General features: G+C 39.2%; 1 protein-coding gene across 1 annotated transcript; it reads left to right on the top strand.

Annotated features, from left to right (window-relative positions):
- Nucleotides 1-4,837: 4,837 nt before the first annotated feature.
- On the top strand, nucleotides 4,838-8,800 carry LOC104943829 (prolactin-releasing peptide receptor). Its single transcript, XM_010769294.1, has 4 exons — nucleotides 4,838-4,855; nucleotides 5,617-6,095; nucleotides 6,381-6,778; nucleotides 7,291-8,800. The coding sequence occupies exons 2-4, from the start codon at nucleotides 5,633-5,635 to the stop codon at nucleotides 7,516-7,518; spliced, it is 1,089 nt and encodes a 362-aa protein (XP_010767596.1). The 5' UTR covers nucleotides 4,838-4,855; nucleotides 5,617-5,632; the 3' UTR covers nucleotides 7,519-8,800.
- The last annotated feature ends 4,004 nt before the right edge of the window (nucleotides 8,801-12,804 follow it).

The raw sequence follows: 12,804 nt of genomic DNA, 5'->3' as shown, positions 1-12,804 counted from the left end.
TGATCTGTTTGGTATTTTGAAAAAACTTTGCAGACATGTTTTATATAGGTATGGCCCTACAATATATTATTCAAATATAGCATGATAGGTCCACTTTAACTAATGTGCATTTAAAGAAAAGAGGAATAGTTTTGGTGAAAACTAAAAAGGTACCATGGGGTACAGGAATTAGTTTTGGTTTCAAGACCCTGGTTCACGGAGGATACCATAAAAAATCCTAGAAGGACAAGGTAATCTTAACTATGTGCATTCAAAAATAAAAAGAGGAATAGTTTCGGCGAAAACTAAAAGGTACCATGGGTCAGATTCTAATTTTCCAAAGGGGGGTTCGTTCAGATGTGGGTATCTCACATTGCACTGTAACTGTGATTCATGTATCTTTGATTTTAAATTAGTGTTTTTAAATGCCATTTTATATCATTGCTTTTAAATGAGTGTTTTTTTATATAATTTCATAATATGTTTCTTAAATGCTATTAATGTCTTTCATTTTTGTAAAGCACTTTGAATTGCCTTGTGTTGAAATGTGCTATATAAATAAACTTGCCTTGCCTAGATGTGTATAGATTAGCTTAGAATTACGTTGACTGTTGTCCATTAGTATAGCTGTATTTTCCTACAGTCTCCTTTCGTTAGTGTGTACCACTTAGATAGTGAGGGTTGTTTTGTTGCTGTTTTGTTTATTACTATCTATTCCTTTGTGTGTAATTAGGCTCTCTTATTAGAGTCCCCCCTTGGTTGATTGCCCATTTAAACCTGCACCCTTTTGGCCCTTTTGTTTGTTTCAGGCTGCGTGCCTTCCATTTTGTTATCCTGTTATTTAATAAACTCCTTATAATTATTACCAATTCCAACTGGTGTATGTTGCTTTTCCCCATCCCCTAGTGGGGATGTAACAAGAATATTCAAATGTAATTATAAAAGGTTCTCTGCATTTCAGTAATCTAATGATGCTTATATTCTATGGTCAAAAAATACGAAAAAATGATTCAGTTCAGTATCAAGCTGCATCGCAATTGGCTAGATCAGGCTGAAAAACAAATCTGAATATGATCAAAATATGGACTAATGCAATACCCAATTAAAGACTAGTTCTATAACCAAATAAACAAATATGGGCTAGTGCAATAGCCAAATTACAGAAGGGGAAAATATGTTAGAGGCAAAATGTGTTAGAAATACCATTATGAATGGTAAGTATTGTGATGCTGCAGAAACATTCAAGCCTACAAATCATAGACCACAAAAAAGGAATGATGACAATCATCATTCCCTTCAATATTGTGATTCATATCAGAATTGCAATACCAGTGAAAAATAATCACAATCAGATACCTTTTTCCAAAGCCCACGTCTGGGATATAACTTCAAACTGGAAAGTCTAGTCAGGGAAAGAATGATTGCTCTCAAAACAAACAAGACAAGACAATTTAAATTGACCCAGTTTCCTTTTTGAATAAGCAAGCAGCAATTTGTATGACTCATAACAAATTGGACTGCTGTTTCTGAATGTTACGACGGAATAACAAATCGTGTTGTGACCCTTACTGAAAACACAGAGGGAGGCTGACTCTTTGTTTGGCATAACGCCCCCCCTTGGAGACATTGCACACAGTGTCTTAACTGAACTATAGAGCTGGTACGTGATATTGGCTTTTAGTCGTGTAACAATAGGTAGATGTGTGATGCACAGTCTGGGTCAGGTCTCCCTAAGGCTGGGTTTAAAGGTCAAAGTTGGTGCGAGTGGCTTTTTTGTTTTTTTAATTGTTAAATGTCAGATAAGTTGCTCTTAATCATAACACATTTTCCTGATCATTTCCAGAAATCTTAAAACTATTCAAAAAGGGTCCTCTAAGTGATCACATAGGTGAAGCATTATCCACTTTTTTATTTACATCATTATTCTGTTTTGACACACCAGGACAAAATCTGTTTACGACAAAGTAAAAATATCAGGTTGGTCCACCAAAAACTGTTTTAGCTAGTTCATGTGCTGGTGAAAACCTGCAATATCTGACAGAAGAGCTTGCGGCATAACAGCATTGCATTCAGGAACCTTTCAATCAATATCTACTTTCCACTACATTTTCACAGACCTTTAAAAAGAGAAACACATATAACAAATCCGTCAGGAGAGAGCAAATCTATTTGTCCACCTTTTTGTCAATAGAAAGAGAAGTTGACATTAACAAAATGAACAGTTTTTCTACATTAAATGCCAAGGCTTAAAGGTCAGAGAATGCTGGAGAAGAGCTACTTCTAGCCAGCTGCACGAGAATGTGCTTCACATGTGGTGAATAAAAAAGACAATTCTAATGTGTAACAGATCCATCAAACAACCCGTTTAGGATGGGCACTGTTCCTCTATCTCCCATGTGTATTTTTCAAGATGTGAAACTTGTTCTTTAGGTCAATTTTCTCTCCATGCTGGTAGAGTTTGAGCAAACTGTAATTTTAAAGAAGGCTATGATGGCTTTTTATTTGTCAGCATTCAACAAACAACTCAGAGATGCTTACTTGGAGAGATGTCAGGGCTGCATGGCAGTTGGAGTAACCAGCCTTATTTTTTGTTCAAAGCTGATGTTTTGAAATCTTCACTTACCACAGTAAAGATAGACCATTTTCACAGCAAACATTTTGACTTGCAGGGAAAGCACAGTTGGTATTGTTTTCTCCTTGGGAGTCTGCGTGTGTGTCATTATTGCCAAATGTGCTTCTGGAGACACTTGCTGTAGCACCACAGAGGCCATTTTGAGAAATAGCACAAGTGTTTATATGTCAGTCTGTGAAAATATGGTGTCACTGTGAAAGTCTGTTACAGTGCAAGATGCAGTCACAAAACTTCACAATGTGTATTTAAGATTCAATGAGTCTCCCCACATTAGACCCCTATGCCCCTGGCATGATTTGGCATCACGATACATTTTTATTTAAGATGAAAATAAAGGCAGATTTAGAAGATGGTTGTGATCTGAGCAAGAGTGCTGGAAGTAGGTGGGAAATGGTGGGGGGACCATTGGCCCTTTATGCACCTGGCCTGATTTGACTTTGATGCCGGTGGGATTTAATGGCCAGATGGTTTGTAGATATTAATGTTATTAATTATGCCTGTGCTTTTTCAGATATAAGTTGATACAGAGTTTTTAAGTATTAACCAACAAAGCTTTTAACATTTCTCATTTGGCATCAAGGAGGGAGATAACATCATCTATTGTTTGTTCAGAATAATGCAGAGTAGTGTTAAAATACTAATCTAATTAATAATGTTAGCATTTAAAGTTCTCAGAAAATACTGCACCATATTGTATATATTCTTGACAATACAAAACCAAATTTGATTTTCCCACTGATTTACCCTCTTCTTGATATTTGTATAGCTGTGGACCATTGCCTTATATCTACAGAAATAATGGATTTAACAGCCATCTGAAGGAAAGGAACACAGTTGCATAACGTTTAATGTAGTATGATACATCATCATATGGCATTGAGGTGCAAGAAAATATGTCAATCATCTCTAATGACCCTCCAGACAAGTCAGTAAATCTTAAAAGCATTTCTCATGAGAAGTAATTTATGTTCAAAGTCAGCTCTTCCACACATATTAAAAGTCTGCCTGTAGAATTCACCTCTTTCCAGAACAGTTTCATTTAAACTCAAACAAACAGCAACTGCATGCAGAGGAATAAATAAACGAAATGATTATATGAAATGAAGCTATGCATATCACAAACAATCAGTCGGAGCATTTCTGTGGTGACTTTTGGATCAAAACAATATTTGTCTTGACATATTTTCTTACTGCGGTGAGCCATACAAAAGCTGAAAGGCTTCAGACCAAACACCAGGCGTTTTAAAGATTATTAGAAAGATCAATACCAGTCTCAGTCAAATTTGAACACACCGACACGACGCACATACTCTATTTTTACATGCAGAATGACTTACACTTCTCGAATATTACTTCCACCATCTCGGAAACCATCGCAACTCCTTATACTGTAACTCCAGAACTTGACTGAAAATCATCAAAATGTTTGAGTTTACTTCAGTATCAAAGTAGTCCAGTGCTAGCTGTATGTTTTCCTTTGGGACAATGCAAACTAGCAAGCTAATGTAGCATTCACATGGCTCAAGTCGTAGCCTACCACCAATGAAGCTTAAAGGTCCCATGTCATGCTTTCCCGGTTATTACCCGTCCCCTTGTGTGTTATGAAGGTTTTTATGCATGTAAACGGTCTGCAGAGTCACAAACCCTCAAAGTACACCCTGTAGCGAGTAAAGCTCGGAAAATACCTGTCTATGCTGCCCCAGAACGCATCGTTGGAGATTTCTCTTTTTCCATTGTTTTCTTCCTGGGTACAGTGACGTGCCCATGCCCAAATGGACCAATCCGTGGAGCCGTTACATTAAGTCCGTGGATTGGACCAATCCGCGGACTTCCTCACACACACACACAAACACACACACACACACACACACACACTCAATCAGCTGCAGCTCTGCCGATTTCTCCTCCCTGACCCCTAGATTCCGCCGGGTCCGTCTGCGGCGCGTTACGGCAGCGCCACGGTTTTGGGCCGGCATCCTCATCCATGTATATATATATATATGCTATATGCTCTGACCGTTCCACTTCCTGCCTGCCCGACAGGAAGTGGCTGAGCCACGTCAAAAATAGGATTTATCCTAATTTTAGAGGAGCCCTGTGCCGAGGCGCTTCTGACACTTCTGGGACGCTTCTGAGCCGTAACGTGCCGCGTGTGGTGGAATAGCACCCATTGACTAGAGTGGCCGCGATCGCCGTGAGCACCGCGGCGCAGCCGTAAACGAGACTGCCGGACGCAGCGAGGCTGTGAGTCGGTGTGTGAGCACACACACAAACTCCCAGCCAGGCTGCGGGTGTGTGTGTGTGTGTGTGTGTGTTCGGGCTGGTTGCACAATATACATCTATGTTAGTATACCTCAACAATGGAATTATGATCAGTAGAAATGGTCATGACATGGGACCTTTACTGACATCCCATTATTGTTTTTAAATATGCCTGTTAAGGGTTTTCCACAAAAGCTCCGTGACTATGGGGGGTTTCTGTGGGAGATACTACTCTTGCAAATTAATTCCTCGTGTCCAAATAGTTTGAAGCCTTTGCACTTTAACATGCTTGCCCAGTCTTTAAAGGGACAGTTACTAAACTCTTGTAGTAACCTGTCAAGCCATTCAATCACTTTTGGTTTAAGCAGTGCTTAAAATATTAATCACTGGGGTTTGATTTGCTGCAAAATTAAAATGGTTGTGATTAGAATGGTATAGGCTGCTCAAATAATAAAAAACCTGTATCTAGATTTTCTTTATCGCCACTTGACTTGACTTTGTCCTCAAAATGAGAAATAAAAAGCGTATTTCTTTCAGTGTTCAACAGGAAATGTGAAAGTTATAGATCAAAGCGTCGCTGTATTCTCTGAAAGATGACATTTTGATCAAATGAATCCCTTAAGGACATGTGCAGGTGAAGCATATTGATTGTCATTGTTATCTCAAAATAACCAGAAATTTGAGGTTGATTACTTCTTTTACTATTGATTAATTGTTGATTATGCTTTCTCCGTTATTTCTAGGTTGGCCTCTAGCAAGATGGACATCTTCACAAACGGGGATTTAGGTGTTGATGGTAACACAAGCCATGAAACAGGACAAGAAATACTAGAAGGCACCAAAAGCCAAGGATACAACCACAGCGACCCCCTGGACATGTTCATAGGCATAGAGCTTCTTCTACGTTTCAAACCTCTCTTCCTGCCACTCTATTCCCTCGTAGTGGTCGTGGCTGGTGTTGGAAACTCTTTCCTGTTGGCTTGCATCTTGTCTGACAAAAAACTACACAATGCCACCAACTTTTTCATCAGTAACTTAGCAGCTGGAGACTTGCTGATGTGTTTGACTTGTGTTCCACTGACTGTGTCTTATGCCTTCGACAGTCGTGGCTGGGCTTTTGGAAGAGTCCTCTGCCATTTGGTCCCCTTGCTGCAATGTGCGACAGTGTTCGTATCTGTGCTTTCACTCACTGCCATTGCTGTGGATCGCTACGTTGTTGTGGGTAAGGGATATTACATTATTTGTTTATTTTTTGAGAATTTCTTAATAAACATGCTATTTGCAGGATTTTTAAATGTGTTCCTTTGCAACCAAATGGTGTTATCAAAAAAGAAATGAATTCATGATAAAAAAAAAAAACATAATATGGAACACAAATACTTTGGTTTTCAGAATTATTTAAAATATGTTAAATACAATGCAAATCTAACATTTAATCGTGGTTTAAATATGAGTAATTCTGTATTGCTTTGGTTTTCATTCATGCTTTTTTTCCTTCCTGTCTCAGCTCACCCAGTACGGAGGAGGATCTCTGTGTGGAGTTGTGGGGCAGTGAGTCTAGGTGTGTGGCTTTTATCTCTGGCCCTGGCTGCACCTCAGTCTCTTTACACACGCTACATGGACCTGCGACCCAATGGCATCGACCTTGTAGTGTGTGAAGAATTCTGGCCTCATACTGGCAATCTTCGGCTGCTCTACTCCTGCTTCACTCTCATTGCCTCTTATATGATCCCGCTGTTGTCAGTCAGCATATCTTATTGCGCCATTACTGTTAGCCTGAAACGCTATTCAGTGCCTGGGGAGCCATCAAACAGCCAGCAGCGATGGAGCCAGAGGAGAAGGAAGACCTTCTCACTGCTGGTGGCCTCAGTGCTGGCTTTCGCCCTGTGTTGGCTGCCTCTGCAGGTGAGTCCCTGATCCAGACTGTAAAATTCTTAAATGAAGCCAAACTTCGAGCCAATTTTAGCTCGACTACTCTTCTCTGCTCCTTATATAACCTGTTACATGGATTTTGATTAAAGTCTTGATTCAGGAGTAGGGCTTTGGCGGAAGATCTAGTCAATTCTTCCTAGGTATCTACTAAGAAATGCACAAACTCAACAGCAGTAAAAAGATGAAAAGGGGAAATCTTTAACTGACAATAAGATAATGAATGTTATACATCATTAACCACAGAACCTTAATTCCAGGTACACCATGGCCACAAAACTAACTGTCTGCAATGAGCGATGCAAACAACTAACACCGAGGATTTTATCGTCATGGTAGAATAGCTCAGACCTTTCATTGCAGTAGGATTGCACAAACAATGAGCCACATTCCAAAAACCAAAGAGTGCTTACACACAAATCACAAATGGTTGCAGAAATGTGTAAATATAAGTAAATACAGCCAGGTTTTTCCATGTCACTGTGCAGGTGCTGACCCTGATGCTGGACCTGGACCCAGACTTCCACATCATAGGGAAGCGCTACATAAATGTCTTACAAGTCTGCTGTCATTTAGTAGCTATGAGCTCTGCGTGTTACAACCCTTTTATCTACGCCTCACTGCACAGCAAGGTGCGCATGCACCTGAAAGGCTACCTCTGTCCCTGTCGTCATCGTCAGAGGGAGATGGTGGAGAGGGTGTCGTCCAGGAGCTGATTTTAGGCCGTGCCCTATTTGATATAACTGCTATAGCATCGCCTGACACCCAGAGCCCTGTCCTTGCCCACAAGCTATCGACTGCACCCCTAACAATCATCTTAAGGCCAAAGTTGTCCAGGAAAACAAGGCAAACGCTTCATTGTACTTAAAAGCAAGGAATATGTCTGTTTCTCTATCTGTCTGTCTGTCTGTCTGTCTGTCCGTCTCTCCATCTGATAGCTTAAGAACTGTTAATCCTACCTTGGCAGGCTGGTGTGAACCCAAGGACACGCAGAATCAGATTTGATGTTATTTGGACATGCAACAAGTGATATATTAATACACTTTGAATAAACAAGCAACCTTTTTGTTAAGGGCTTCTTGGCTCGACACACTGAGCATTGGCCTCAGTTCACATCCCTGAATGAACGATGAGCGGCTCTTGTCAGCAATATCAGGGGTCTGTTCTGAATTTGCATTGCATTACTTTATTTAAACCAGTTTTCTCAATGTGTTTCCAGAATGTTGTGACATTTTGTCCTAGTGTCCCCAGAGTAAGTTCTAAATAAGGCCACTTGGGACAAAAAGGCATACCAGACTGTAGTTCAGGATGATGATCAAGAAGATTCCACTGGGATCCCTGTGTTTTTGTTGGACGGCGTAGCTGCTGGCATGGACACTAAGCAGATACTGCAGCTTGAACAGGCAGCAGAGCTGTGAAGCCGACATCCTGGAGGCTCAGGCCAGGTGGGGGGCGGGGGCCTGGTTTAACTTAAACAGTAAATGTTCAGGGAGCCGACCCTACCATGAACTCTTCTTCACCAGACATGGATTGCAGGCCGTTGTAGACATAGATACCAGATGGTTTTTCCATATCCCTGCTGCTGAATGCCTTTGCTTAAAAATCAAATGTGTTTCTCTCATATTGCATCACCTTGATTATATTAGATATTAAAAAATGTTAAATAATGTTGCCTGCTAATTTAGTGTAATTATGTAGTAGCTGTTCTCTGTGGTTTGGTTCCACTTTTATGTCACCTGTTCACATGGATTAATAGGATTGCATTTGCATGTATGTAAGTTTGTATTAGTTTGTATGGACCTTTGTGGAACAGATATGATATGTACAGCACTGGGAGAAAAAATATGCGGCCTTATAGTGACCTTCAGACCTCTCTGTAAAAAATTGAATTCATATCAGATTCATAAATGTTACTTTCAATCTCAGTGGCTGGGCTCTGTCTCGAGAAACATGTAAACATAATATCCAGAGTATGAACAATAAAGACACCAGGGTTTCCATCCACTAGGATTTATGCTTTCTATTCAATATATTTTTGCACATGTCTTCTGTTCAATAATTCACCAAAGAACTTGCTATTGTGATATCAATTATATTAAAGGTGGCGTAGGTAAGTTTGAGAAACCGGCTCGAGATACACTTTTTGTTATATTCCATGGAATGCTCTTAACATCCCGATAGCAACGAATATCTGAAGTGCTTTGACAAAAAATCCATAAAAAAATTCATCTGTGGAAGCCGTAGTACTGTAAAAAGCACGACCAATCATTTTAGCCGGCCCGGCTAAAATAACTGGATGGCCTACCTTCCTGTCAGCCTTCCATCTGTGCACAAACTTATCTCGTGCCCTCATTGGTCATATGCACGTTCGTGTGTGTTGGAGGAGGGGCTCTGTAAGGAAGTGGCAGATTTGTTCGGCTGTGTATTTTCAAATTCTAGCACACTCGAGCTGGTTTCTCCAAAATTACCTACCCCACCTTTAAATGTGTTGCTTAAAATAATACTTCTGCATACAGTATGTGAAACTGTAAGTGTTGCACGGCCAGATACAGCTCAAGAAGCTGACTCAGATAAGGATATATATATTACATTATGATGTGATATGATGTGATATGAATGATAATGGGACACATTGAAGTCTACACTCACTGAACGTAATGTTACTTTGATCTGCTACTTATGTTAACTTGTGGCAGATATTTAANAGCATGTAGTTGTATGCGCCCCCTTCTACTTTTACTCAAGTACACAATCTGAGTACTTCTACTTTTACTCAAGTACAACATCTACTTCTACTTTTACTCAAGTAGAAGATCTGAGTACTTCTACCTTTACTCAAGTACAAGATCTGAGTACTTCTACCTTTACTCAAGTACAAGATCTAAGTACTTCTACTTTTACTAAAGTACAAGATCTGAGTACTTCTACTTTTACTCAAGTACAAGAACTGTGTACTTCTACTTTTACTCAAGTACAAGATCTGAGTACTTCTACTTTTACTCAAGTACAAGAACTGTGTACTTCTACTTTTACTCAAGTACAAGATCTGAGTACTTCTACTTTTACTCAAGTACAAGATCTGAGTACTTCTACTTTTACTCAAGATCTGATTACTTATCTCACCACTGGTTTTACTTGATGTATATAAAGGGAACAGAAACACGATGCAAGCGTTAAGATTTTCTGCAGGAAATGTTCAGGATTATAAAATATTAGTTTTCAATGTGGATTAAATGGGATTAGGAATGATGGAGCGTCAGGTTTTTAACGTGAGGGGATTCCTCCCTGCATTGGGTCACATGAGGTTTTACTCACTGCTGTCGCCCTGGGGTTGGGTAATCTGATGTTGACAGATCAATATGACCAAACGTTGCCCTTCGCCTCGATGTTTATCAGGTGTCAGGTAGCAGCAATAACGCTAATGGGATGATTTGGCTCTAGGTGCAGATGTGAATGTGATGGAGCTGCAACCAATAATCTGAGTATTTGCGCTACTATAAAAACTGTAAATCTGAAAATAACTATTTTTGTATTTTCTTCAGTAGTATATATTTGATATAGTCTGTACAATACAGTAAGTATGCTTGGTAAATAATACATAGTGTTCTTCCAATTTAAAGGATTTCAGTACTACAAAAAAATGTTTCACCTAAAAAAAGGATTTCTGGAAAAGTTCTCCTTGGCACCTTTAACAAATCCTTTATTTTGATGATATTAAATATTAAGAATGAAATTTGCCAAAGATATTAAAGTGCTGATTACTTACGAGTAAATCTCAGTATTAATAATTTGTAGAAAATATTTATGTGAAGCTATACTTCAATGTCCAGAGGAGGATCTCTTTAAACTCCAAATGATTCCCTGTTTTCAGTCATTATACTAACTTATAGGTGGGGTAGGTAAGTTTGAGAAACCGGCTCGAGATACACTTGTTGTTATATTCCATGGAATGCTCTTAACATCCCGATAGCAACGAATATCTGAAGTGCTTTGACAAAAAATCCATACAAAAAGTCATCTGTGGAAGCCGGAGTGCTGTAAAAAGCACGACCAATCATCTGAGCCGGCTAAAGTCACTGGATGGCCTACCTGCCTGTCAGCCTTCCATCTGTGCACAAATTTATCTCGTGCCCTCATTGGTCATGTGCGCGTTCGTGTGTGTTGGAGGAGGGGCTCTGTGAGGAAGTGGCAGATTTGTACCGGCTGTGTATTTTCAAATTCTAGCGCACTCGAGCTGGTTTCTCCACAATTACCTACCCCACCTTTAAATGGCATCGGATTTTGTTAACCTGGTTATTGAGGTACTACAGTTTGCACAACTATTATTGCTTTTAAAATACAATACATGTTTTTCTACTGTTAAGTGGAAGGATAGACAAAACACAATCAATGTGCAGGGCAGATCATCAACAACCAGCTCACTCTTAAATGCCAAAATACAATTTGTTCGGTCAGCCAAGTGGTAGTGTAGCATTCGTTTTAGAAAAGAATCCCTGGCTCCCCAGCCAACGCTGCTGATGCCAATTGTCCCCTCTCAACAATCAGATTACTTTGCTGTTTGTTGTTTGGGTACCATGGATTTTCCATCCAAGTCAAACTTGCGTTCAGCTCTCAATTGCATTTTTGGCCAGGTGCTCTTACTTAAATGGTCTCTTAAAAAATGGGAATTTTACCTTCATTTGTTGCCATGATTCCAAACACATTGTCATTTCACAGTTAAAGGCCTTTCAATTTTATTTGAAATATTCTTGTTAAGTATTTCTGGACTTGAAATACTAAGGATTATAAGCAATCAAAAACCTAAGGACCTAAAGTTACAGATAAAGAGGGAACATACCTTGCACTGTTTTTAATCAGTTCTTCAAAAGCATTGATTTTACTGTAACGGTATGTTAGACTCTAAAAACAGAGGCGTGTCTGTAAGCACAAACAAAAACAAAGAAAAATCCTCTTCTGCAATGTAATCAAAACAAGTGATTGCACTGTGAGGTAAACATATGATATTACACCACCATGTTTCTGCCTCAGTCTAGTCATTAGTTACAAGCAGATGATGCCTGAATACCAAGAGAAATCTTGCTAAAACGCGAAATAAAGGGCAGGAGAAAGAATAAAGAAAATACAACAAATAGACCCAAGATAAATAGATTGCTTTTTCCCCCTATTTGGAATTCTAAAGACCATAAGTCTGACAATTCTTCACAACCACTTCAGCTATTTGGATAAGGCTGAAAGCTGGACCAGTTCATTTGCTTCATATTGAGATAAACAAACAAAGCTCCTTAAAGTGAAGAGTTAGACTTGCTTGTGGCCTCTTGTTATATAAACCAGACATATGTCACTGAACCACCAATAATGACGCAACTTTTAAAAGAAAAGTTCAAGTGAAAAAGTGCCACATGAAAAATAAGGTTATTAAAAATATACTGCAGGTTATTATTTTTAGTAGAATCACAAATATGCTTTGTTGTCATCAAATCGAAAAATTGTTTTGAAAAATGTAAGTGGTTTATTATAATTGACTAAATCATTGTTTGTTTCCCTGTTTCTTAATGGGTGTTTTAGCATGTCAACGAGAAAAATAAAAAATATATTGTGGCTATGTCTATTGTACTAAACCACATGTACATGCAAGCACACCGGTGCACAACAGAGAACCACAAAAACCTATAAGAACGTCAAAATATACATCTAACCAGGTGTAAAAGCTAAGTTGAATTTGTTTCTGTCTGTGAATTAAAACTGTAAGGGAAATGTTTTGTGTCTTTATTTTGTAATTGCAACAATCATCAACAAAAAACTGACAGACAGACAGACAGACAGGCAGACAGACAGACAGACAGACAGACAGACGATAGACAGACAGACAGACAGACAGACAGACAGACAGACAGACAGATAGATAGATAGATAGATAGACAGACAGACAGATAGACAGACAGGCAGACAGACAGATAGACAGACAGACAGACAGACGGATAGACAGACAGACAGACGGATAG

This window comes from Notothenia coriiceps, unplaced genomic scaffold, assembly GCF_000735185.1.
Source record: "Notothenia coriiceps isolate Sejong01 unplaced genomic scaffold, NC01 NC01_scaffold00006914, whole genome shotgun sequence".
Lineage (NCBI taxonomy): Eukaryota > Metazoa > Chordata > Actinopteri > Perciformes > Nototheniidae > Notothenia > Notothenia coriiceps.
The sequence above is the reverse complement of the archived record's forward strand: the minus strand, read 5'-3'. Positions and strand labels throughout refer to the sequence as shown.

Bases quoted from the DNA above. Each gene is read 5' to 3' on its own strand.
- LOC104943829 (XM_010769294.1), top strand. From the start codon at position 5,633: ATGGACATCTTCACAAACGGGGATTTAGGTGTTGATGGTAACACAAGC. The intron at 6,096-6,380 runs GTAAGGGATATT...TTCCTGTCTCAG, and splicing joins GGATCGCTACGTTGTTGTGG to CTCACCCAGTACGGAGGAGG. The intron at 6,779-7,290 runs GTGAGTCCCTGA...GTCACTGTGCAG, and splicing joins TGTGTTGGCTGCCTCTGCAG to GTGCTGACCCTGATGCTGGA.